The 23,924-nt window shown below is 36.3% G+C and overlaps 1 protein-coding gene across 2 annotated transcripts in view; it reads left to right on the forward strand.

Annotated features, from left to right (window-relative positions):
• The window catches only part of NOX4 (NADPH oxidase 4), a 143,539-nt gene extending 140,848 nt beyond the window's left edge, over window positions 1-2,691 (forward strand). Inside the window, exon 18 of one of the 2 annotated variants that reach the window (XM_059929414.1) lies at window positions 463-2,691. In XM_059929414.1, coding sequence (XP_059785397.1) covers window positions 463-583 — 121 coding nt within the window. In that variant the 3' untranslated portion in view covers window positions 584-2,691. The remainder of the gene's footprint in view (window positions 1-462) is intronic. The other variant, XM_059929413.1, reaches the window with a different exon arrangement.
• Window positions 2,692-23,924: the final 21,233 nt, after the last annotated feature.

Here is a 23,924-nt window from a genome sequence, read left to right on the forward strand (position 1 = left end):
GCTTTCCTTTCTTTATGCTTATTCACCACTTCCCATGAAAATCCATGGGACCTTTAGGGGGAAAAAATGTCTGTAAAACATTTAGCATGAGAAGAACTGATATGGTCCAGGGTGGATAGAAATCTATTCATATGTCAAATGTGGAGCAGTTGACATCTATCAATTGCTGCTCTTGACTTCGTTTCTGCCCTCATCAATGACATGCAGACTGTTCACTCTGTCTGATAACAAACAAATACGTGCTCATAGTTATATTCTTTGAATGATCTTGATCTCTAGCATGAAAAGCATGAGGTAAATAAAATATCTTCCCGGTGGTCACTTATATTTGGTAATAATTGGAAAATTATTTGTATGCAAAGCAGCAAGAAATTAACTTTGTTAACACCTTAAACATGCTACTAAAAGATACTTCTTGTCATGTTCTACCTAATTTTCCATTTTCTCCCTTTGTCTTTCCAGGAAAACAGTTGGTGTTTTTTGCTGTGGACCTAATTCAATTTCTAAGACTCTTCATAAACTGAGTAATCAAAACAACTCATATGGGACAAGATTCGAATACAATAAAGAATCTTTCAGCTGAAAACCTTTGAGATGAACAAGGACTTTAAAGAAGGAATGAGTGCAATTTCTAAGACTTTGAAATGCAGCTGGATCAAACAACTGTGTCATGCCAAAGTGTAGCAAGGTTTTCTTATTTATGATTATTTAAAATGGAAATGCAGAGAATGTGGCAAGATGACAGGTCACATTACATGTTTAATCTGGAAACCAAAGAGGCCCTGAAGAATATTTGATGTGATTATTCACTTTTCACTGCTCAAATTAAAAGAAAACTATTAGATGCACACTGTTGATTTTTATGGCAGATTCAAGAACTCCCTAGTAAGGTGTTGCTCACTGAGAGGCTGATAGCTTTGGTCCTCTTTAAATTGTTTTTGGTTGAACAAATGCAAGATTGAACAAAATTAAAAATTCATTGAAACTCAGATTACATTTTCTACATGAGTATAAACAGAGAAGCTTTGAGTTAGAAAAACTCCAGGTAATTATACTAGAAGTCTGAAAATACAGCACAGGACGCCATTGATACGGGTACTTTGTGTCAGTATCTAATCTTGCTCACTACTGATGCTAATACCTCTACTTAATATCCGTAGACTTTATGCTCAATGAACCTTTTGCAGATGTTGATATAATACCTATTTTTATATTTTTCTTTCTTCTTTGTTCCTTAGTCTAGGGAAATCTGCCCTCCCTTGGCATGTGTTAGACACAATGATTTAATTGGTCCTTTCTATCCCCAATTTATTTAATCTATTACTATTGCATTTTAATGAGGAAAATATCATTACTATAAATTATAAAGGAACATATAGACTAATAACTTTTTTCCTTTTTCAGCATTTTGGCCTCTATTATTTTTATTTACCTTTTTTCCCAGTGCAGTTTATCATAGCCTCTTAAGGGGCTTTGTTTAGTTTGCACTTTGAAGACCAAAGGGTGTTATGTCTGCCAGGGTCACTGAGATATAATTTCTCTCTCTTTTGTCACACATTGGTTTATGCTGGAGACATTGAAAGTGTAGTCACAACCCTGAATAGGAAACCTATATTTTACTCTTTATACAGGAGGGAATACTTTATTTGCTTATTGAAATTTAAGTGCAGAATCAAGAATATTATTGTTGCACTGTCTGGTATTCTGGGTCCTGATAAAGAATTACTGAATTTAAAGTCACTGATAGGACTGTGCTGTGTGATCCTATCAGTTTCTGCTCCCCGGCCATTATATTCTCGGCTCAGAGAATATAACTCACTACCTTAAAAATTAAGGCATTTCTACAATTTAGTGATTTTCTTTTGTAGACATCTATCAATTGCTATCAAATATAGCACATTGCTGAAATCAGCAGTGTGGTTTGTCGTGCCTTTGCTAAAATTTTGCATGATATAACATAACATGATAGATGCTACTGTCATTTTTTAGCTCTGATTCACCAGCAGCAATCAAGCATGTTAAACCATCTAGCATTAAATGCCCATGAACATATTACTTACAGCTATTTCTTCCTCTCCTTGGAACTCTTTCTTCTCCTTCTCCGGAAGGAAAGTGAGTCAGAAAAAGATATGGGAAATGTGCAATGTTCCTGCAGATTTAGCTCTGAAGGCATATTTAATAACCAGTACATCTTGGCAACACTTTCTAAAATAAAAATAATTTTCATAAAAACACATAACAGGAAAAACTAGTAAAAAAGAAACTTGAGTTAGTACAGGCTTGATATGCAACACTCTTTACTAATTATAATTTATTTATGTGATTATATTAATACACCTCATTTTAGTAAAACTGGTGGAAAACTTTTCAAGAAGAATGATCTTTCCAAGTAGGTCTGCTATACTAGATGAGCTTCTTTGCCTATTTTAAATTCTAGTGGATATTCCAACGTTGAGTGTTAAACATAGGTAATTTTTGCTTCTGTAAGTAGGAATGAAACTAAGACTTCGTCATGTATGTACAAGAGAACTTTGTTTTGTTTTGATGGATTCTTTCTCTGGGGCTAATTCTTGTTGGACCAATCTTAACACAGTAATTTTAATGGCAATAAATGTTAAAATTGAAAAGGTATCCTTGAAATCTCTATAAGCTGACTTTACATTTGCAACAAATAAAGCAGGCAGAGTTTCTTCACAAGATGACACAAGTTTAAGAAACATAATTTATTTGAGTGTGCACTAGCATGAGTGGCCGTAAGGATCTCAGTTCTGGGGCTGTCGATGACACTGGCTAGTGGTGTAACTGTGGCAATTGCTCCTCACTCTGGGATGAAGACTTCTCATTCAGACGAGGTCAGTAGTTAGCAGTCTTTTTAGTAATGTATATTTTTGAGAACCTGATTAAAATGAATACTATGACACACCTACAAAGTATTACATATAATTTTGGGGGGCCCACAATCTCCAAAAGCAAGGATTCCTTTTTAAGAAACTCTAAACAAATAATCATCATTATAGATGTTTTTTTTTAATCCTATGCCTTTCTGTTCTCTGATTTTTTGGATGAAACTATCCTTTTTTTATAGGATTATACTAAGACATGAACTATATGGACAAAGGAAAGGAAATTATATGCCCCAAAACAAAGAATCCAATGGAATCTTCCATGCAGTTTTTAATCTTTTTTGGGTCTCCTGTTTTATGTAAGGGAATGCTGTGGTTTTTACATATCAATAATAATACTAAACTCAGATTCACATACACACACACCCCAGACATACATTTAGGGCTTGTTTTCTGGAGTTCTTTTTTTTTTTAATTTTTTTGTTTTTTTAAATTCAAGTTAAAAGTAAAATGACTGATAGTTTTTTTATTTAGTGACTTTAAATGCCAGTAGGGTGATTGTGATAGTGCAAGCACTTAAAACAAAAAAATAAAAGCAATGTAGACAAAGCTTAGGCTGAACTGACTTAATCCATATGTCCATGTTACTTGTAACCCCCCAAATCAGTGTTTACTTGGAGCATTCACAGCAGGTAATGGATTTAAATTATAAATCATTGTTAAAGAGGCTTGCTAGAAGTAAGCGGGCCATGGTTGTCATCAACAGATAATGTTAGTGCTAAAGAATGTTCATTATATTAAGGAGGAAAAATTTTAAGTAAAAAAAAATTTGTTTCTTTTTTCCTTAAGGATGGTAAACTCAGCTGAACAGTGATTTTTTTTTCTAAACAAACCGTGAGACACATTTTAAAGTGCTACTCATGACAAACAGATTCTTTTTCTTGTGCTGTCCAGGATACTTTCATATCCGGTTATATTATAGAAACATAAAATGCTGAAGTTGGGAGTACTCTTATTTTGCAGTTGAGGAATCTGAGACCCAAAGGGAGATGGAAGCTTGCTTCAAGTCGTCCACTGAGTTTGTCACAGTGTGGAAACTGGAGTCCAGCTTTTCTAATCTCTGCTACTGAAAAGGACTTTCCCCCTCCCTGTGACATAAACATCTATTAAGTCACAGCTGTTAGTTTGAATCTCCTATAAACTCTATTTAGTGCTACATGGAAAATAAAGTATGAGTGTTAATTCCAGATTCAGATACAGAAAATAAGTCTTTTTCCCTATATATCTTCTGATTATAATTTGTTAGTCTTATATGTTTTGCTTATTAGAACCTATTTCTAGATAATCACTTTTAAAATATGACAATTGTGATAAAGGGATTATACTCTCCAGAAGTTTGTAGTGGAGAAATATGTAATAGTATAGTTTCTAGGAAATGCTAATATTGTAATTTTAAATTGATTGATAGATAGAAGTCATAACCTCACCAGCTTTCTAACCACCCAAGGAAATGTTGATATTAAAACAAATGACTGTTGTTCTCTATTCACATGACCATAACATGCTTCTTGTTCAGGAGAAGAAAGTCAACTTTTTGTAAACTCTTGAGACAAGAAATAAATGAAATCAAGCATAGTGAGATCGACACTTACTTCAGCTACCACAGAACAATGAGAACTCGCCATTTCCTTCTGTCTAAATCTCCCCTCCATTACCCCAACTTCTTTATTTCATTCTGTAGTATTCTCAAGGGACAGAGTTGCAAAAGCTAGCTAGATGAGGTTTTGCAAAGAAAAGAAGCAGACTTCCAATACTTAGCAAAGAAAGGTCCATTAAGGGAAAAGAGAAAAAAGGCCATGTGAATCACTTAAAATTAGCAGAGTTAAGCAATGTTGTTTTAGAACACACACCAGTAATTTTTTTGAAGCAAATACACAGAATTTTTATTTTCTCCTATACAAAAGTTTGATATTCTTCCTTATAGAATCTGAAAATAGATTTTTTTAATTGTATTTTATACTGTTGCAAAATCCCCAATAATGTTAATGCAGTATCTTAATACTGCAATTTAAGAATCAGTAAGGGCAGGAAATGCCTCATAGGAGCAAAACTAGGAGGGAAAAAAAGGGAGTCAGAGAAAGAGAAATTGTTTAACAGATCAGGACACGATTATGCTTTTTTTCATAACGTAGATTCTCAAATGTGGGCAAACTAGCTATTACTCTGGTTTGGGAAAATGTAGAGAATGTAGTGTTTGGTTTGTTTTTAGGAATCCTTTCACATTTTCATTGCTACTAGAATTTTAGCAGAAGCTTTACTTTTTTTTTTTTTTTAAGTTATTTTGGACTTTTTATTTATTTATTTATTTATTTATTTATTTATTTGCTGTGTTGGGTCTTCGTTTCTGTGCGAGGGCTTTCTCCAGTTGTGGCAAGCGGGGGCCACTCTTCATCGCGGTGCGCGGGCCTCTCACTATCGCGGCCTCTCTTGTTGCGGAGCACAGGCTCCAGATGCGCAGGCTCAGTAGCTGTGGCTCACGGGCCTAGTCGCTCCGCGGCATGTGGGATCTTCCCAGACCGGGGCTCGAACCCATGTCCCCTGCATTGTCAGGCAGATTCTCAACCACTGCGCCACCAGGGAAGCCCAGAAGCTTTACTTTTGAATAGAATTATATTTGGCTTCTATAAGAATTAGAGTTTGATGAGCTACTGGTGGACCTGGAGACAACCCCAATATTTAGGTGAGAACCAGCACCACATAAATGCTCTAGTATATGTGGCAATAAAGAAGCGGAGGCGGCCATGCACTGCTGCAGCTACATACACTGCACATTGATGTTCTGTCATTGCAAGGTCATATTTCTCAGCGCTTATCCTTCCACCCAGGGAATGAAATCTTCCTAACAACGCAGATGCTGAGAAAGATATTCTCTCTGCTGTAGCATAACAGTGTATCTGTTCAGCTATATCAGCACATTCATCTGAACCTAGTTATCATTTCAGGATGACTATATAATTCATTTTACTGGTGAGAAATATCCACAAGGCATAAAAATGGGAGCCTTGCTTGCGCCACTGGCTAGGGAGAAAGCAGTTAAATCTTCCAGGGTATCCTCTCCAGCTGAGCCTTAAGGAATGCAAAATACCTTGCCACACATGTGTTGGAATGTGACCTGGGTTGCACTCCATTCTCCGTGATTAGATGTGCTACACAGTTTATTCTACAAACTCCCAGGGACTATCCAGATCAGGAAAATACCAGCTCTTGAGTCAGCTTGGCGTCTTTAATCACATAACTTGGTACCCACTCGGTACAATTACATCCGTATTTAAAGATGGCGATTATCTGCTTGCCAAATGGCGTTAGCAGGAAACTGTCTTTATGTTCTTCTCTTTTCATTAAAATTTAATTTAAATTCAGAGTTGGGAAACGTAGAAAGCACTTTAAAAAGTGGAAATAATTGACGGCAGTTCTTCCCAAGAGTGTGCCAGTTTCATCATTTTATTCAGCCACCTCCAATGTGTGGAGTGAACAGGATCCTGGGTTAGAAATCAGAAGACTTGTAGCCTTTACCCCTGGAAAGTATTAGACCATGTGCACAAAAATAGGAATAATATTTACCTCTGCTAAACTTACAGGGATGCACTAGGGCAAGAATGTGGGAGAGACGAGGAAAGGGTGATGAAGAAGGATACACTTCCTGAGCAAATCTTTCTTAATAGGTTTTTTGATAGCACAGTCAAAATAAAACACTACTCCAAGAGAGTGAAAACACAGGCTTTTCTGAGTCGCACTCCATTGTAACTGAAAGAACTAATATTTGTATTTTCAGGGCAAGTAAAGAAGTACTCACAAGCAAACTGGCACCACTATCTCTCTTTGTTCTTCTGAGATTTCCATAAACAAAGTCACCTGTTTGTCCAGTATAACTGCCCTCTGAATTCCTCTTGACTATTTTTGGTCAGGCCCAATGTGGCTGGAGATAGCTGTATTGATCTATGACAGTTGAGCTAAGAATTGCTGGAGGGTGCTATAAGTCACTTTCTTATTTAAGGTTTGATGGAGAAAAAAGCAGGTGTTTTTGAGACATCCTACTGGATTAAAACCAAGGCCTTTATCTTAGAACTAGAAATAATTCTAAAAAAGAAAAAAAACACTGCATCATAGCTATTTTTTCCTAGATGGAAATAAATTAATTTATCTTTTTCTTACTCTTAACAAAGATACTTTGTATCATATATTTTCATCAAAGCTTACACTATTTTATAGATATTTGTATTTAAATTATGAATGTGCATGTGTATGTGAGAGAATATTTTTACGATGGATTGAAGGAAAATTGCCTATATGAAAATTACATTCTGCAATAATGTGTAATGATACTTTCCATCTTTCATTAATAAGCATTCAATGGCGGCAGGTTCACAATTGGAGGACGTATAGTCCACTCATCACAATATGAGACACTCAGCATTCTAAGTGTGGCATTTGATTCTTGTTGGGCTAAATGGAAGTGTGAGTTTACGCGGTGCTGGGGAAGAAGCACTAACTCAGATTCAATATTTGTAAAGAATTGGAAAAATTACACTTACTTTTATATGTAATTGTATTGTTGTAAAGTTATGGTACATTTATAGAAAACCTTCATTGTTTTCCTAAACAAATAAAGGTTGGATAAATATTCTTAAAATTCCTTTCATTGTAAACTAATTGCTCACCTTTGGCAGTAATAATCAAGAATTTTTCCAGGATTTTGAGTGTGTCAGTATTGTTTTCATCCTAATGAAAGACCAGATGATCACACTAGTCTTACTTGTGAAGATATTAAACAAGTAATATTTAAGAAATGTCGCTTTGAAAAATTTTGAACGTGGTGTAGTAACAAGCTTGTCAACACTCTTGTAACTTTCAGTTCAGCAGTGTGTATAATTGGGAATCATGGAATTCTAATCTCTAAATTTACTATGCTGGGTTTGGGATTTGGATTTTATCTTTGGTTTCTTTGTTTTTTGGTATTATTCTCAAATCTCATAATTGTGCTTATTAAAACATTGAAATATTTAAACAATTTTAAGATGTCAAAACTATACATATTCTTCTTCATAAAAATTAATAAAATATAATATGTTCATTATGAATTCTAAATGTTTCATAGTTGATCACTGAGGATTTCTATTTTACCTAAACATTGACTATACTGTAAATATTTACACCTATATAGAAGCTTCTGCTTAAAGGATTTTGTTTATTTTTTCCAATATATCACCATCTCCCTTTTTTGAAATTTGTGCATTACACAAAATAAAGAATAATAAGACAATAACTCACAGGTATGTCTGACATTTACATAGGTGGAATATAAGCCGTTTGCTCTGTCTTATTTTTTACACCTGTGTTCCAGTACCATCTGAAAACTAGCTGTGTGACTTCCCCATCAGAAAAATGCACCCCAGAATTTTCTCTAAGATTTATTCCATTTTGCGTTTCTGTGTTGGCTGTGAACACAGAATTTATTCCCTTTTAGAGTGGACAGAATGAGTAAAAATGCTTCAGTATACATGATCATGGTCACATTTAGATCCTAAGGTATGCATAATTGGAAAAACTTCTTGCATCAGCATGATGAAAAGATACTTGCTTCAGAGTATAAGACATTATGCTATCTGCATCTCTTAAATGTATGCTCTTGATATTAAATTATTTTTCATTGTCTTCTTTAATCTAGAAGTCATTCGTGGATCACATAAGATGCCACAGTGCTCTAATTTATAGAGCTTTTAGGAGTGGTGACTTGTTTGTAGGGTTTAAGCAGGTTACTTCACTACGTGGTACTGCATTTTTCTCAGTCAATTCCTACCACGTTACAATCTTTCAAGTGATTTATTTTCAGGGAATCTGCTTTCCTGAGGTGGTGTCTTGCCTCCTGTATTTTGCCAAGCTGTCATGCGTACTGTAATGGGCATTCCAATAGGTCAAGTTCAAATGCATTTAAAAAGCAAAATTAGCAGTTATGTGCTTGCATTCCCCGTGTGCATTATTTGATTTGTGTCACAATGGGGTCATGAGTGCATGTTTTAATAGCATTAGTGTTGTAAAATTACTCATCAGCAGTGGCCAGTGGGGAAAGAACACAAAAGATAATTGGGAAAAAATATTTTGGGGCGTGTGCAAATCAAGGAGACTTTGATGCAAACCTCAATTCTGAAGATTAAAAGTTCCTCTAAAATGCCTTCCCTTATTCATATTGATTACCTTGTTGTCAGGAATGTGTTTGCCAGAGCTCAAAAATATGAAAATGTGTGACAGTAAAAGTTTCTCATCAGACTTTTTATTAGGCAATGAAATATATAAGAAATCTTTTTTAAGTGGCTTGTGTTGCAGAGGCCCTGTTTGCAGCTTGGTGATAAATATGTCATCAACCGGGAGATATAAGCAAATATCCAAAGCTGGTTTTGCATTTCACATATGGACCCTAAGGTATTATGTAAAAAATAATTTTTGACTTAGAGTGACTGTTAATTGTGACAGATTTCCAAGTTACCTTTTATGCATTTTGACAGGGTGATTTCTGAAATTAAATTCCAGGTTTGTTCTGACCCACTTTGGTGGGAGGTTTAGTTTAGTAAACAAATTGAGACTTCAAGTTTTTAGAATAGCTCTCTATTTGCCTTGGGTTTCCTTTATGGTGTTGGTGAGAAATGGTTAATTATTTATTCAAATCTCTAGCAGGATACTTGGGGAAAAATACATTTGGTCTCCCAAAGTAGATGGAAATAATATGTCTAGTAATGTGCTACAACTGTGTAGGCTCTGTTAAGCTTTGCCTTTGGAGTAGTTGCCTGTACCCTTTAACCCTTATCTGTTAGTAACAGGAAGTGTGTCCCAAATTAGATTAGCTGGCAGACGAGCCATGAAAGCCACAGCCATACTCCAAAGTTGTACTGTGACTACAATTTCTCTCCTCAGTTGTCCAATATAACTCATTTCCTCACCTGTTTCCTTTTTTTAAAATTTATTTTATTTATTTATTTTTGACTGTGCCTCACGGCATGTGGGATCTTAGTTCCCCAACCAGAGATCGAACCTGCACCCCCTGCAATGGAAGCACAGAGTCTTAACCACTGGACCATGACAGAAGTCCCTCACCTGTTTCCTTGAACTCAGCTTTAACCTGGAACATGTATCAGGAATCCTGTATATATATATTTTTTCCTGTTGGTTCCTTAGCTCAGCTATAGACCATAGAACCTTGAGGTCCTATGCTATCCTCAGCATAGCCTATTTGTGTGGGTCCTTAGATGAACCCAGGCTCTGCTTCTGTCTGTTTCCCACTCAGCTCCTGAATTAATTTATTATCCTTGGTTCCGAGGTTTCCTTTGCCTCAGGGCTTAGGCAAATCATCCATGCACTGGCTCTGTTCGGTCACAGCCCTTCTGTGCCCCTGGTTGTTGTAGCTGCCCATCACATACCAATGTACTAAAGAAACAGGAGTCTTTATGGCAGGCTTTTTGGTAGTTAAATTACATAGGAAGTGATGCCTGCAGGTACAATTGAGTCCTGTTTTTTTTCTGGTAGTTCTGTTCTATGAAGACCACACACACACACTGAATTAGTGAATATTGAACCATTGTTCCCAATTAAGTTCTTGTGAGCCTCTGATCACAATATTTTTATCAAACAATCAATACATGACCTTGTTTATGTGTGTTTCTGATTGAAGACACCTTATTTAATATATATGGTTGATTCGTTAATGTTGAATTCACAGCCAACACCACTATAACTCATGCCTGAATGAAGCTTGTCTAACACATGTATGTTCTCCAGAAGGCACATCATGGATAGAGTGTGAAATTTTTATTGGCCAGCATTTATTAATAGTAGACATGGTTATTATGTGTAAAAAAAATGTGCCATACACTTGTGTTCAGAAAATGTTAGAATACCAGGCCTGAGACTACTGTTTTTCTTAGGAAGTCCTTCTTGCAGGATTGGCCATCTGGGAACATAGATTCAGGAGCATTCCCACCACCCTAACAGCTAAGAGTGGCTCAGCATACCTAAACTTTTGTGCAAACAATGAGGTTTATACTGAACAGCTGCTTTCCTTCTGAGAGTCTGGAATTTTGATGAGTGCTAGGCAGAGGGTGTCTATATGATCAACCCCCAATAAAACCTTGGACACCAAGTCTCTAATGAGCTTCCTTGGTTCATAACATTTCACAAAGTTTGTCACAACTTATTGCTGGAGGAATTATGTATGTCTTATATGATTCTGCTGGGAGAAAGTTCTTGGAAGCTTGTGCCTGGTTTCCTCTGGACTTCACCCCACACACCTTTTCCCTTTGCTGATTTTGCTTTGTATCCTTTTGCTGTAATAAATCTTAGCTGTGAGTGCAATTATATGGGGAGTCTTGTGAGTCCTCCATAAGAATCACCAAACCTAAGTCATACTAGGCTCCCCTGACACAATCTGCATGACTTTTACTACAGCTGGCCCTCTATCCACAGGTTTTGCATCTGAGGATTCAACCAAGGTTGAATCAAGTTTGGCTTAGACTCAAGGTTGGCTGAAACTGTGAATGCATATCCCACAGATTTGGAGGGCTGACTGTGTCCATTGTTTTGTGTTATTATACATAAGGGACTTGAGCATCTGCAGATTTTGGTATCCATGGGGGCTCGTGGAACTAATCTCCCAGGCAAACTGAGAGACCACTGTACCTGTTCTCTCATTGTTCTTTTATGTGCCTGGGAGGGAAGTGAATGCAGGACCTTATCCCATACTTTCAGCTCTCCCTTCCATTTCTTGTATTGCATTCATATGGCTGAGCGCTTAAAGCAGGTTGCTGTCTTCTTTGTTATGTCTCTTTTCTCTCTTTGATTTCTTGTCTCCATTTGACAGACCAAGGGCAGTAAGAGCCCTGATTTGGACTCATCCTTTACTAACAGCTGAAAGTTCCATTTGGAAGTATTTCTTAAGCCTCATGCACCAACCTAGGTTTACCAGAGAACCCCAGCTTGGGGTTAGGCACTGGCCTAGTTACTAATACCATTTTATTTATCTCCTCTTCTAATGCTGTGTATTGTATATACCTCTTATATAATATCAGACACACAAAAGTAAGGGGTACCTGACACAAAAACAGGGGCAGGGCAGGATTCAAACATTCTTTGATTCCCTTTTTAAAGTACCATTAAAATACTACCCCAAACCCTAATATGCCTCACCTGTTTCTCTCTTTTTGCTACTCTTCTTCAACCCATCTTTCCCTTGAGTGGATCATGGTGAATGTGGTCTGTGTTGATAGAATTGACTGTTCTCTAAGATATTCCTTTTTCTCTTTGTTATCTTCCCTGCATTCTCCAGCCCATCACTTTTCATCAAATCTCACAGTTCCAACCATAACCTACAGAACAGGTTATATTCCCAAGAAAAACAAATTTTACTCCATCAGTCGTTCTTTATTACACTTCTGAAAACTACCACTTACCAGTTTTCCCACCAATATTTGGTTTATTTCAACACAGAAGAATCACTATACCTGAGACAGTAGTTTTAGAGTCAATACACAACACAGTGATAACGATTTGATTGCTTATCGGGTGTCATATTTTTAGTATTATACTTTATAAAGGAGCCTTTAGGTTTCTGTCAAGAGGAAGGCTGAGGATTTGTTTCAGCTGACTTCATAGATCAGTGTCTTTCTGGACCTACAGAATTCCAGCATTGGCCATATAATGCAATAGTTAGAATTCCTTTTGAGGCAAACCCTCTGGATTTTAGATTCTTACTGCTTAAGTTAAAATCTTGCCTCCACTAATGTGAGCTCTGTTATGTGTGCCATTTTTTTAAAAAAACTTTTATCAGCTTTAGTTTTCTTATCTGTAGAATGAGGGTTACGTGAGTTAATAGATATGAAGTATTTAGGGACACAAAGTAAGTACTCATTGCTATTAATAACAATGATAATTTTAATAAATACAGAAAAATAAGTATGAAAGTCTGGAAACGGTATGGTATAGCAGGCAGGTATGAATTAAAAGTTCTAGTCCTACACTTTTACTAGTTTTGTGAACTTTGGGGAGATTTATGTTCTTCAAGTTTTTTCCTTATTAAAATTAAGATAATATATCCATTTTCAGGGTATATGAGAACTAACAATTATAAAATAATAGTGTTTAGAATTATGTCTAACATATAATAGATAAAGAGGTAACTATTACAATTATTATGGGAGAAATTAGGCCAATCTGAAGAAATCAGGTAGTAGACCATGGATAATTCATTACTTTTTCTGTATTATGATCTTATTTATGAAAGTGTGTTTTAAAATATTGCTCTGAGGTGATTATATTTCCATTACAATTTTGTAGTTATTTGCTTGCCTGTAACCTCCACTAATTATTCATTTCTTCAATGAAGTGCACAGTCTTAGGGTCTTAATCATCTTTATATTCTGGTTCTTAGCAAGATGTCTGATTCTCAATAGGTTCTCGGTAACTGCTAAATTAAATCTAGTTCTCATTGTGCTATTACAACTAAGGAGCATAACTAATAGGAAATATTGGGTACTGTTATAGGTACTTACAAGAATAGAAAGAATCTTAAAATTGTTGTCCTCAGGAAAGAAAACTATTCTAAAGAAAAGCTAGAAGGAATCAGTTAAGAATTTATATGATCAAAAGATTATTTTTTAGCACTTACACATTAATTACTTGACTAACTAGGGAAAAGGTAATATCAGACTTAAAAACTTGAATATTAATTAGTTTTCTCTGTTACTTATGCCAGCAAGTCCTCTTAATTTTTCCTTTTTGGAATTTCTTGCATCTGTCCTTTTCTCTTCCCATATCCACCATCTTAGTTGTAGATACAACCTCAACACCAGCTCATTGATTCACTGGCCAAACTATAGAATAGCATTAAATTTGAGACTGCTCACATTACATAATAGAAATGATTTTTCCATGTGTATTTGAAAACATTTTTATTAAAAAATCAATATCACTAGCTCTTGGCTTTCTTTTTGACTTAATACCAGTGGCTACACTCAAAATCCTTTTAGGCAGCAACTGGGATGCATCTCAAAGAAAAGTTTCCAGGACGCTCATCCCAGTGATCTATAGTCATTTGAGGAGCAGGAAAGCATTGTTTCCTTTTGCTTTGCTAGAAAATACCTCTTATTGTCAAAGGAAACAAATTTAACATTCTCAAACACACGCTTTTCTGTCTTGTCTTCAAACATTGATTCAAGACATACTAGTCATATAAATAACCGGAAAGATTACCTTAAATGTATTTTCTTCCTTGAACTTTTCTTGATGCTACCACCGATGCACACACATACACAACACACAAAAACACACATATGGCAATAGCTATGAACATGGTATATTAGAAAAGTACATGAACTTTGGAGTCAGATGTAGGTTTGGATCCCACCTTCACACCAGCAGTATGACCTTGGGCATGGCCTCGTGGCATTCTAGCTTCCTTATCTTTCAAGGAAAGTGAGGATAATACTAAACTCAGAATTTTAGTGACAGTGGAATGAGATCAAATGCATTAAACACCAGATTCTGACATGTCATAAGATAAAACTCTACCTAAATATTAAGTCCATAAAAACTTTCAACTTTTATAATTCTTCTCCTTTGACCGTAAGCCAAATCTGCTGTATTTTTATTGTTTGTATGTGTACTTCTTACATTTCTTCCTGGACTCTAAGCATCTGAAGGGCAGAACTTCTGTCTATTCACTTCTGTATCCCCTCAAATCCAAGCCTGGGGATGCCTAATTCCAGCTCAAGCTTTCAACCACTGCTTTCTACCAAGAATGGTTCTGAACTAAACTTTTTTTTTAGAATAAATTATTCCACTGCTGTCTATCATTAATGGCCTTTTCATCATGATTTATCATGCTATGGAAGCTCTAATGGGAATCTTCACCATCTGCATCTAAGAACATTGTCTTCTAGAGCCACTAGCAGACTTATCACATTGTTATGCTTTCAACTCCTATCAAGGATTTTTTTCTATGAACAATTTCTCTCTTCTCAGGGTCACTCTTTTCACTATCTTCAGCTCTCCATCTTCTTTTATTAGGAGTATTCCCTAGTTTTATGCAAGTGTGACTTTTTCCAGTACTATAAGCAGTCCTTACTTTTTGAAAGTCCTTGATATGCTGAGGTGGATCTGATCTTATTATTTTCTAAGTATTAACTGTGCTTATTCTATTTTTTTTATTTTTATCTATTTGCTGAAGCCTAACTTCTGTGAGTTGCACTTTCATTCTTCCATTTACTATTCATCACATGCTTCCTAGGGGTCAGGCACTAGAAATATCATGTCTGAAAATCACTGCAGGACTTGTCTTCATGGAGCTTATAGTTTAGTGGAAGAAAATACATTAAACTTTATACACACAAATAGGTATATAATGAAAAGTGTGGTAAATTCTATGAAAGAAAAATAAAATACATAATGAGAGGTTATAAAAGAAAGATCTGAGTTAGATTAGGAAGGCTGTTTAGAGAAAGTGGCGCTTAAGAAGAGATCTAAAAATATGAGTAAGAATTTGGGGCAAGCTTGAAGTGAAGTCAGAGGGAGGTCCTAAAATGGCAGAAAGAATCACGCTTTTAATGAACTAAAAATGTGTTATATGGCTAGAGCACTTCTGGTAAGATGCAAAGTGGCATGAGGTAGACTGGAAAACCTGACAGGGACCAAAATGGGAGGCCTTGGTTGAGGATTTGGAATTTAACTGGAGAGGAAAGTTAACTTTCTTTTTTTTTTTTTCCCCCTTAGGAAAACCACATGTTTATTTCTCCATGATCAACTTCCAACCTACATCCATATGTGTACACACCTTTACATGGCTGTAGCAACAGCAAATCTTCTATTTTATGCTTTTGTTTGCCTTCTAAAGGGTTATAAACATGCTTAAAAACAGCCACTTCAGTTGCTATGTGGATTAGAAAAAGGCAGTTGAAGAAAGTAGAATCCAGACAAGAGGTTATTGTAGTAGTTTCAGCAACAGATGATGATGGCTTAGACCAGAACTAAAATAGAGAGATTACTGTAATACCAAGGGCAGGTTAGACTGCAGTGGAGGTATTACAAACTTACTGTATTTTGAAGGTAGAATCAAGAGTACCACTCATAGATTAGATGTGGATTGTAAAGGAGCATGAAGAATTAGAAGGGATTTCAAGTTTCTTGCATGAGAAATGGCTTGGGTATAGGTGACTTTTATTGACTTGTGGAAGTCTGGAGGAGGAATTAATCTTTAGAAGGACATTAAGACTTCACTTTTAGATGTAAGTTTTAGTTCTTCTATGATATTGGAGTAAACTTAAAAATAAGCAGCTAGATATATCATTCAGGAATTCTGAAAAGAAGCTTGGCCTAGAGGTGAAAACTTGAGAATCATCAACAATTATGAACATTTTGGAAAAGAAGACTCCAAAAAAAAGTAGAATGGGAAGATAAGAGAATCAATGTGTAGTAGATGCTGTGAACAGATTGCTCCTTCAGGACTGAGACACTGATTTCCCCAGCTACTGTCAGTGTTGGCTATTAATTGCTCAGAGCTGAGTTCTTCCTCAGGAATTGTGCTCACAGAAAGGAATCCTTTGTTCCAGTTTACATCTCTTTCCTTGGGACAGCTCACATGCAATGTAGAGAAAAACAAAAGCTGAAACCCCTTTGAAGGACTATCCCAGCTCCAGATAGCTGTTTGATCAGCTAAGATCTGAGAGGAAATCAGATGAAGACTGTTGATTCCAGACATGGTCTTAGGAAGCAGCCTCTGAAATAGGATCTTGCTGCTGGATAACCTACCAATTAATTGGCAATGAAGACTCCATCACTAGTAGTGGTTGAAGTGTGGATAGGTCCTAGCATGCTGCAGTGGGCAGTTGTTACAAACTTCACCAGTCTTTACTGGAATAGGCTGCCAGTAGAATGGAATGTACTTGTAACTAAAGCATAACTTAGGAGTTTGAGAAGTTCAAGGCAAATGGCTCTTGTTAAGTACTGTTGATACTTTGAAAGAAGACAATGAAAGGCTGGAGATAATTATTTTAAGGTAACTTGTGAGAGCCAATGACCTTACAATTTGAGCTGAAATGTGAAAGCCAGAGATCCTCCTCGACAGAATAAAGAGAATCTCATTTCCTACAACCACAGGAGAGAAACACCTGATGATCAGTCCAGGACTTAATTATATGGGGAGCTGAGTTGTTACAAAGTTTGCATCTTCAAACTTATCAATTCTGATACCTGAAGATGAGGGTTCTGGTTAGAATAAAGTGGGACCCTGAGTCAAGAGGGAGACATTACGATTGATGCACTTGGAAATCTTGAACCATCAGCTTCCCTTTAACCCGCTGGCTGCAGAAGTGACCTACTCATCCCTCTTAAGGGCTAGCCCTCCTCTCTTGCTTGAAAATGATGCCAAATTTGCTTTGCAAGACTACACACACCTCTTTCAGTATTGCCCCCAATTCTATTCATAAACATCAGACCAATAAGTAGGGTCAAGTGACAACATAAACTACTTGGGGAAGTCACTAGGTCATTTAAAAGGGGGAAAAGATACAGGGTGTAGCTAATATATACCCAGGGAGATCTGGAATAATATATATGGGTCTGGATCTTGAGGGAACTGGAAAGATGGGAAGAAACATAAAGTTGGATAAGGAAGAATTCATTGAAATGGGAACATCTCCTACGATACAGAATTTAACATCTTTGAAAGAATCCCAGAAGATGGTGCTTACATACTGCTAGGATCACTCTTGGATATTTGAGAAATTTATGGCCCACACTAAATGAAAGAGCAATGTCAGAATGTCCATGGCTGATGGTGAAGGAAGGATCGAAGAGCAGGTCAGAAAGGATATCATAGATAAGGCGTGGAAAACCACCTGCTGATTATGTTGCATGGTAAGGTTTCAAGAAACCTCTATTTACAAAAGTGATAAGGAATTGCTGATGAGAAGGACACCAGTATTTCTGAGAAGCTCAGTGGCGTCTTTCTCTAAGTCAGGGCTAATTGTAGGAGATATAGTTTTAGAACTGGGATCACTGATTCCAGTGGGGATCATTGTATACTAACACTATATGGCAAAGAGTATGGGACAGTGGGCACATGACCATGGAATCCAATGGTTCACCACTAAGAAGCTGCTGGTTTGTCCATTTGATGGTAAATTAACAAGTACGGCAGCTGTGTCTTGAGAATGGTTCAGAGTATGGAGGGCTCGGTCTTACCACGTGTGATGTCTTTTGCTGTGTCGACATGGCTATGATAAACTATAGTTCCCAGAATCTCCTTTCTAGTATGGACCAAGAGGAATGTTCTCTCACAAGAATTGGAGGAAGCATTTTGTAGCATACATACATTTTCTCCAGTTATTCAGTCAAACATTAATCTAAGTGCTGCTGTGAAGGGATTTTGCAGATATGATTAAAGTTTCTAATCAGTTAATTTTGTGTTAATCAAAAAGGAGATTATTCTCAGTGGACCTGACAATCAGTTGTAAAGCTTTTTAAACAGGGTTTTGGCCTTTGCTGAGTAAAGAAACTCCCCCTTGTAAACAAGTTTCACTTCATGCTCTTGGGGTTCCAGTTTGTTTATCTTCCCTTCCTAACTGCTTGCCCTAAGGACTTCAGATTTATTTCATCAGCCTCCCACAGTTGTGTCAGACAATTCCTTATAATAAACAAGTAGATAGATAGATAGACAGATAGATAGATGATAGATAGATAGATGATAGATAGGTAGATAGATAGATAGATATAGGTATAGGTATAGGTATAAATATAGATATAGACATAGATATAGATATTCATCTTAGGTGTAGAGCTCCCTGTAGGGTTGGCTGAGGACTCTATTGTATCACATTTTCTCTTACTTCCACACCCTGCTTCCCTTACTCCTTTAGCTGTGTTAATCCTGCAAGTACTTCCTAACAAATCTCCTGCATGAAAATTTCTGCCTAGTTTGTTTCTCAGAGAACCCCAACTAAGAATCCTCCAATATTCAGAGGTAGAAGAGTTGAACCTATAAGAGATGCTGAGAAGGAAAAGCCGGGGTCGGGAAGAAGGAAACCACAAGGGGATTATCTCCCAGAAACCATGAGAAAGGTGTTAACGAAGAAAGCAGTAAGAAGTTTATGATGGTGCCCAAGGATCAAGTAAATGCGTCACAAAATGTCCTCTGATTTGGCAACATAGAGACCATTAGTGATCTTGGTAAGAAAAGTTTCATGGAGAGGTGGGGACAGAAAACAGATTGGGGTAGGTTGAGTAGTATGTAGGAGACAAAGAGATAACAAACACAAATTTAAAACAGTTAAGAAGCTTGACTATAAAAAAGAAATAGTGCAAAAGCTGTGTGGAAATGATATCGGTGGAGAACAATTTTCTTTTTAAGATCAGCATGTCTAAATGCTGAAATCCTACAGAGTGGGAAGAGCTGAAGACACAGGGAAGGATGAGAAAAACTAATGAAGTAGAGGCCCCAGGAAGTTCAGAAGGGTTGGGATCCCAAGATTACAGAGAGATGGGACAGGAAGGACATGTCCATGGAGACAGCAGGTAATAAAAATATGAGTAAAACTGAAATACAGGACTTTTATAGAGTCTCTGGCAGAAAAATAGATTTCCTATTTCGCAGTTTCATAGACATTATTCACAAAATTCAATATTGCAACCTTATCAATAGTTCCTAATCCACATATGTATGTATATGTTTATATACATACACCTGCACCTGCATGTATATATTATATATATATCTGCATCTGTAACTATAGCTGTATCTATAGCTATATCTATATTTCTATCTGTACCAAAGGACTTTATACCTTAATAAACTGGCAAAACAGTGGAATAAAAGAACACTAATGAACTATTGTTGTCACAATTGTTAAGGTGGAATTCTTTCATGGTTTTATAATTACGTTCATCTCTCTTCAGCTACTCTGAATTTCTTGATTTACTTTAAGGCCAGGGGGCAGCAAACCTTTTCAATAAAGGGCCAGATAGTAAATATTGTAGGTTTTGTGGGCCATATGGTTTCTGTTATTTCTGTTGTTTCTGTTGTTGTGGGCCATATGGTTTCTGTATGTTTCTGTTCAATTCTAACATTATATCATAAAAACAGCCATAGACAGCATGTAACATAAATGAACGAGTGCAGCCGTGTTCCAATAATACTGCACATACAAAAGCAGGTGGCAGGCAGGATTTAGGCCATGGGCCATCATTTGCCCACACTTGCTTTTATCCATGCCATGATTTTGTTGAGACTATCAATCACCTCATCTCATGGGTGAACTTGATGAATTCAAATCAATGATCAGTTTATTTTCGAAATCTTCTATACCTCCCATGATCATATTAGCTGTACCTCTATGGTATTATTATAGTGTTCCTAAAGTACCTACAATATTCCTTTGTGATAATACTTGTTATGCAATAATTTGTTTAGGTATTTTACTCTGATTTCACTGAGAATGGAGATCAAATCTTATTAACCTTCATATCGCCAGCACAGTACCAACATAGAGCGGAAATACTATAAATATTTGTTCATTGAATAAATGAACAAACAAAGTATGAATCATTACTGTCCAACTCAAAGAGAAGTCTTTCCTGCTAGGGCAGTTGGCTTAACATGTTCATTAGATTCAAGTTCAGTACCACATTCACAGGTGGTTTAATAGCCAGCTTTTGTTTGTGAGCTGTGAGCCTGTTACTGGCATGATTTGTATTTCTATGTCTCAAGTGTTTCTCTGTCTTAAATGTATTGATATACACTTGTATTTATCATGATATCATTTCATTAAATAGGTATGTTATATTAATATTCATGATTATGCAAAACAATTTTGCACAAACAAAATGTATGATTATATTTCATCTCCCTTTTTTTTTTTTTTTTTTTTTTCATCTCCCTTTTTTTAAGGCAGTTTTGCTAAGTTAACGTGCTCTATGAGAGTTTATTAAATCACACTTGCTGAATACTTACGTACTATTGTAAATGCTTTGTTTATTCCTCCGACTATGTTGAGGAAAATACTGTTACCTACATTTTAAAGATGCAAAAACTGACGAACAGAGAGGTAAGATAATTCACACAAGGTCATACAGCTAATGAGAGATTGAGCCAGGAATCGAATTCATAGAGTCCGACTTCAGATCCCACATATGTTAAAGGTTTTCTCGTATCTTTAATGTACTGAATATTGCAGTCTGTGGCATGTTAATCACACAGGAAGAGCAATTTATCCGCTGGCCAATTCTTACTACTTTTTAGGTCAGTACTAGGCAGAATGATGCTCTTCCCCATCTCCCCTCCAAATATCCCTACCCTAGTCTCCAGAACCTGTGAATATGTTATAATACATATATGGCAAAAGGGGCTTTTCAGATATGATTAAAGGTAAGGACCTTGGGATGGAGGCTCTAGGAGTACCAGGTAGGCCCGAACTAATTACATGAATGCTTAAAAGCAGAAAACTTTTCCTGGCTGCAGTCAGTCAGAGAGAGATGTGACAGCAGACTAACGATCAGAGTGATACAACCTTATCTGGCTTTGAAGATGGAAGAAGGCCATGTGACAAGGAATGTAGGTGGCTTCTAGAAGCTGACAAAGGCAAGGAAATGAATTATTTCCTGGAGTCTCCACAAAGAACATAGCCTCACTGCCACTTTGATTTCAGCCATTTGAGACCCATATCAGATTTCTGGTCTACTGAATTACAAGATAACGGTTTGTAGTGATTTAAGCCACTGTGTTTGTGGTAATTTATTGCAGTAGCAAGAGAAATTCTATATAGTCAGCAACAAAGTTCTCTCCAGTATCAGAGAGAAAAAGATTTTCATTCTTTCTGTATTTTCTCGCTGTCTCCCTTTCTCTCTCTCCACACACATACACACTCACACAGACACATCTACTGTTGATAATTCCTCTGGCAAGAGTATTTAAAAATGACATGGTCCAATAATGAAGACTGACCAAATCCCAGGCAGAATGCAATACTTTCTCAAAAAGCACTAAAAATAAATGGTGCAAACTTGACTTGGGCTTGGTCTTCAGGGCCTTTCCAGCCTTCCCTACCCCTGTCTCATGATCTCCTGTCTGTCCTAATAGCTGACACTGACTCTGCTTTGATTCAGACTATTTTGATGCCTTGTGCTTATTCTTCCAAGTGTGGATTTCTGGTTTTGCTGTTTTTATTCCTGTATGATTCTGAAAGGTACTCACACGCTTCTACCTAGACAAGATGTACACATATCTTATTTGAGAACCAAGTTACATGAGTGTTATTCCCTGTCTTTCTGAAATGGCTTCAGTCTGTGTTTTCTTCTAATTTTAATAAGAGAAAATGCTCATTAAATAGATGTTATAATTTGAAAAAGATAGATTTATGAAAAGAAGCAATACGTGAAGTGGCAAGTAGGGTCTTCAGTTCCTCTCAAAGAGACTTGCAACTCCTCTTCCTTCTTCTAAGTTCTTCACCTTCTCATTTTCTTCTTCATTCCTTTTGATCTCTTATTGTTTGGCTCCATCTCTTTGCATTCTTTAATCTATGCAACCCTTTTCAAAAGCACCATGGCAGTTCATTACAAAAGCCATGAAAGTCTTCATATGCTTTGACCAGAGATTCTACTCCTAGAAAATTATTTAAGTGAAGTCAGATGCCAAATGCACCAGGATTTTCATTACAGCACTAACCATAATTTAAAAAGTAGATGAAACCTGAACATTCAGTAACAGTGAATTGGTAAATTATGACATGTCAACATAATTGAACAACAAACAATGAAATTTATAATCATGAAGAAGAACTGGATGCAAATCCCAGCTAAATTACCTAAACTACTGAACAGACATGCAAACAGGGAAGGTGCGTCTCCTATTTAAGCCACAGTCTCCTCATTTGAAAACATGAATAATACTTATTCTCATATTGATAACATGAAGATGAAATGAGTTAACATATATGATGTGTTTAGCACAGTTCTTGGAACATCATGACCACTCACCGCATTTAACATCTTTGTTATTTATTTTTAAATAAGAAATTAGAAATCACCGTAATAATGCATACAAGACTTGGTAGATTAACATGAAGTTACAAGAATAATTTCTTACACTGCTATTAAGACAAGAACTCATAAAACAATTAGATAAATATGGGCTATATAGAGTTTTAATAAGGCTTTTATTTAAAAGAACATACTTAAAATATTTCTATATGGTTTTAAATAGCTGAAGGATTTGAAAGCCCTTAAGGCCTCCAGTGGATGCCAAAGGCAATTTCATATTCATTATATTGTACAAACTGGCAAATGCTTTTGAAAATAAGCAACACAAAGTTAAAAAAAAAAAAAAGCTCTTTTTACTTGCATTTTAGCAGCCTTCAGAAGGAGTCTAATCAGAAAGTGAGTGGACCTTTGTTCTACTGACATGCCCCCCAAATAGCACAGGTTTACAATAGGTGACCCCAATGCGGTCTTTTTTTATGATGACAAAGAAAACTGTCCCTACATATCAAAGGCCATATAAACAAGGAAAAGCCTATTTAAAAACATTCACAATCAACGCCAGTTGTCAGTCTGCTAGAGACACTGGTTGAAATGACTTGTACCCATCACATATTTACTTCTACAGATGGAGAATTATATATTTGACTTGTTGGAAAAGTTGGGTTCTAAAAATACTCTTTTTTAAAAAAAACGCAGAAAGAGGAACAAAAAGAGTGGCAGCTGCTTATTTCTTTCTCTGTAACAAAATGTGACATATATGTAGCAATGGAAAAAGAGCAGAGCTGAAATGAAGAAATTCAAAAATGGCACACTATAGAACAATGCCACACAATATAATGTTGATTAGAATTTAATGAAACTGCTAAGTATCTTGAAATATGTCATGTCATTTTGGTACCTTACTGAGAAAACCACAGAATGAATGTGGTGGTGGTTTTATCGCAGATGTTGCTGCTACTCAAGTAGATAACTTGAGCCTCTAGAGAAACAAGATGATAGTCTATGTTGAAGCTC

The sequence above is a fragment of the Balaenoptera ricei genome, chromosome 8 (genome assembly GCF_028023285.1).
Source record: "Balaenoptera ricei isolate mBalRic1 chromosome 8, mBalRic1.hap2, whole genome shotgun sequence".
NCBI classification, from domain to species: Eukaryota; Metazoa; Chordata; class Mammalia; order Artiodactyla; family Balaenopteridae; genus Balaenoptera; species Balaenoptera ricei.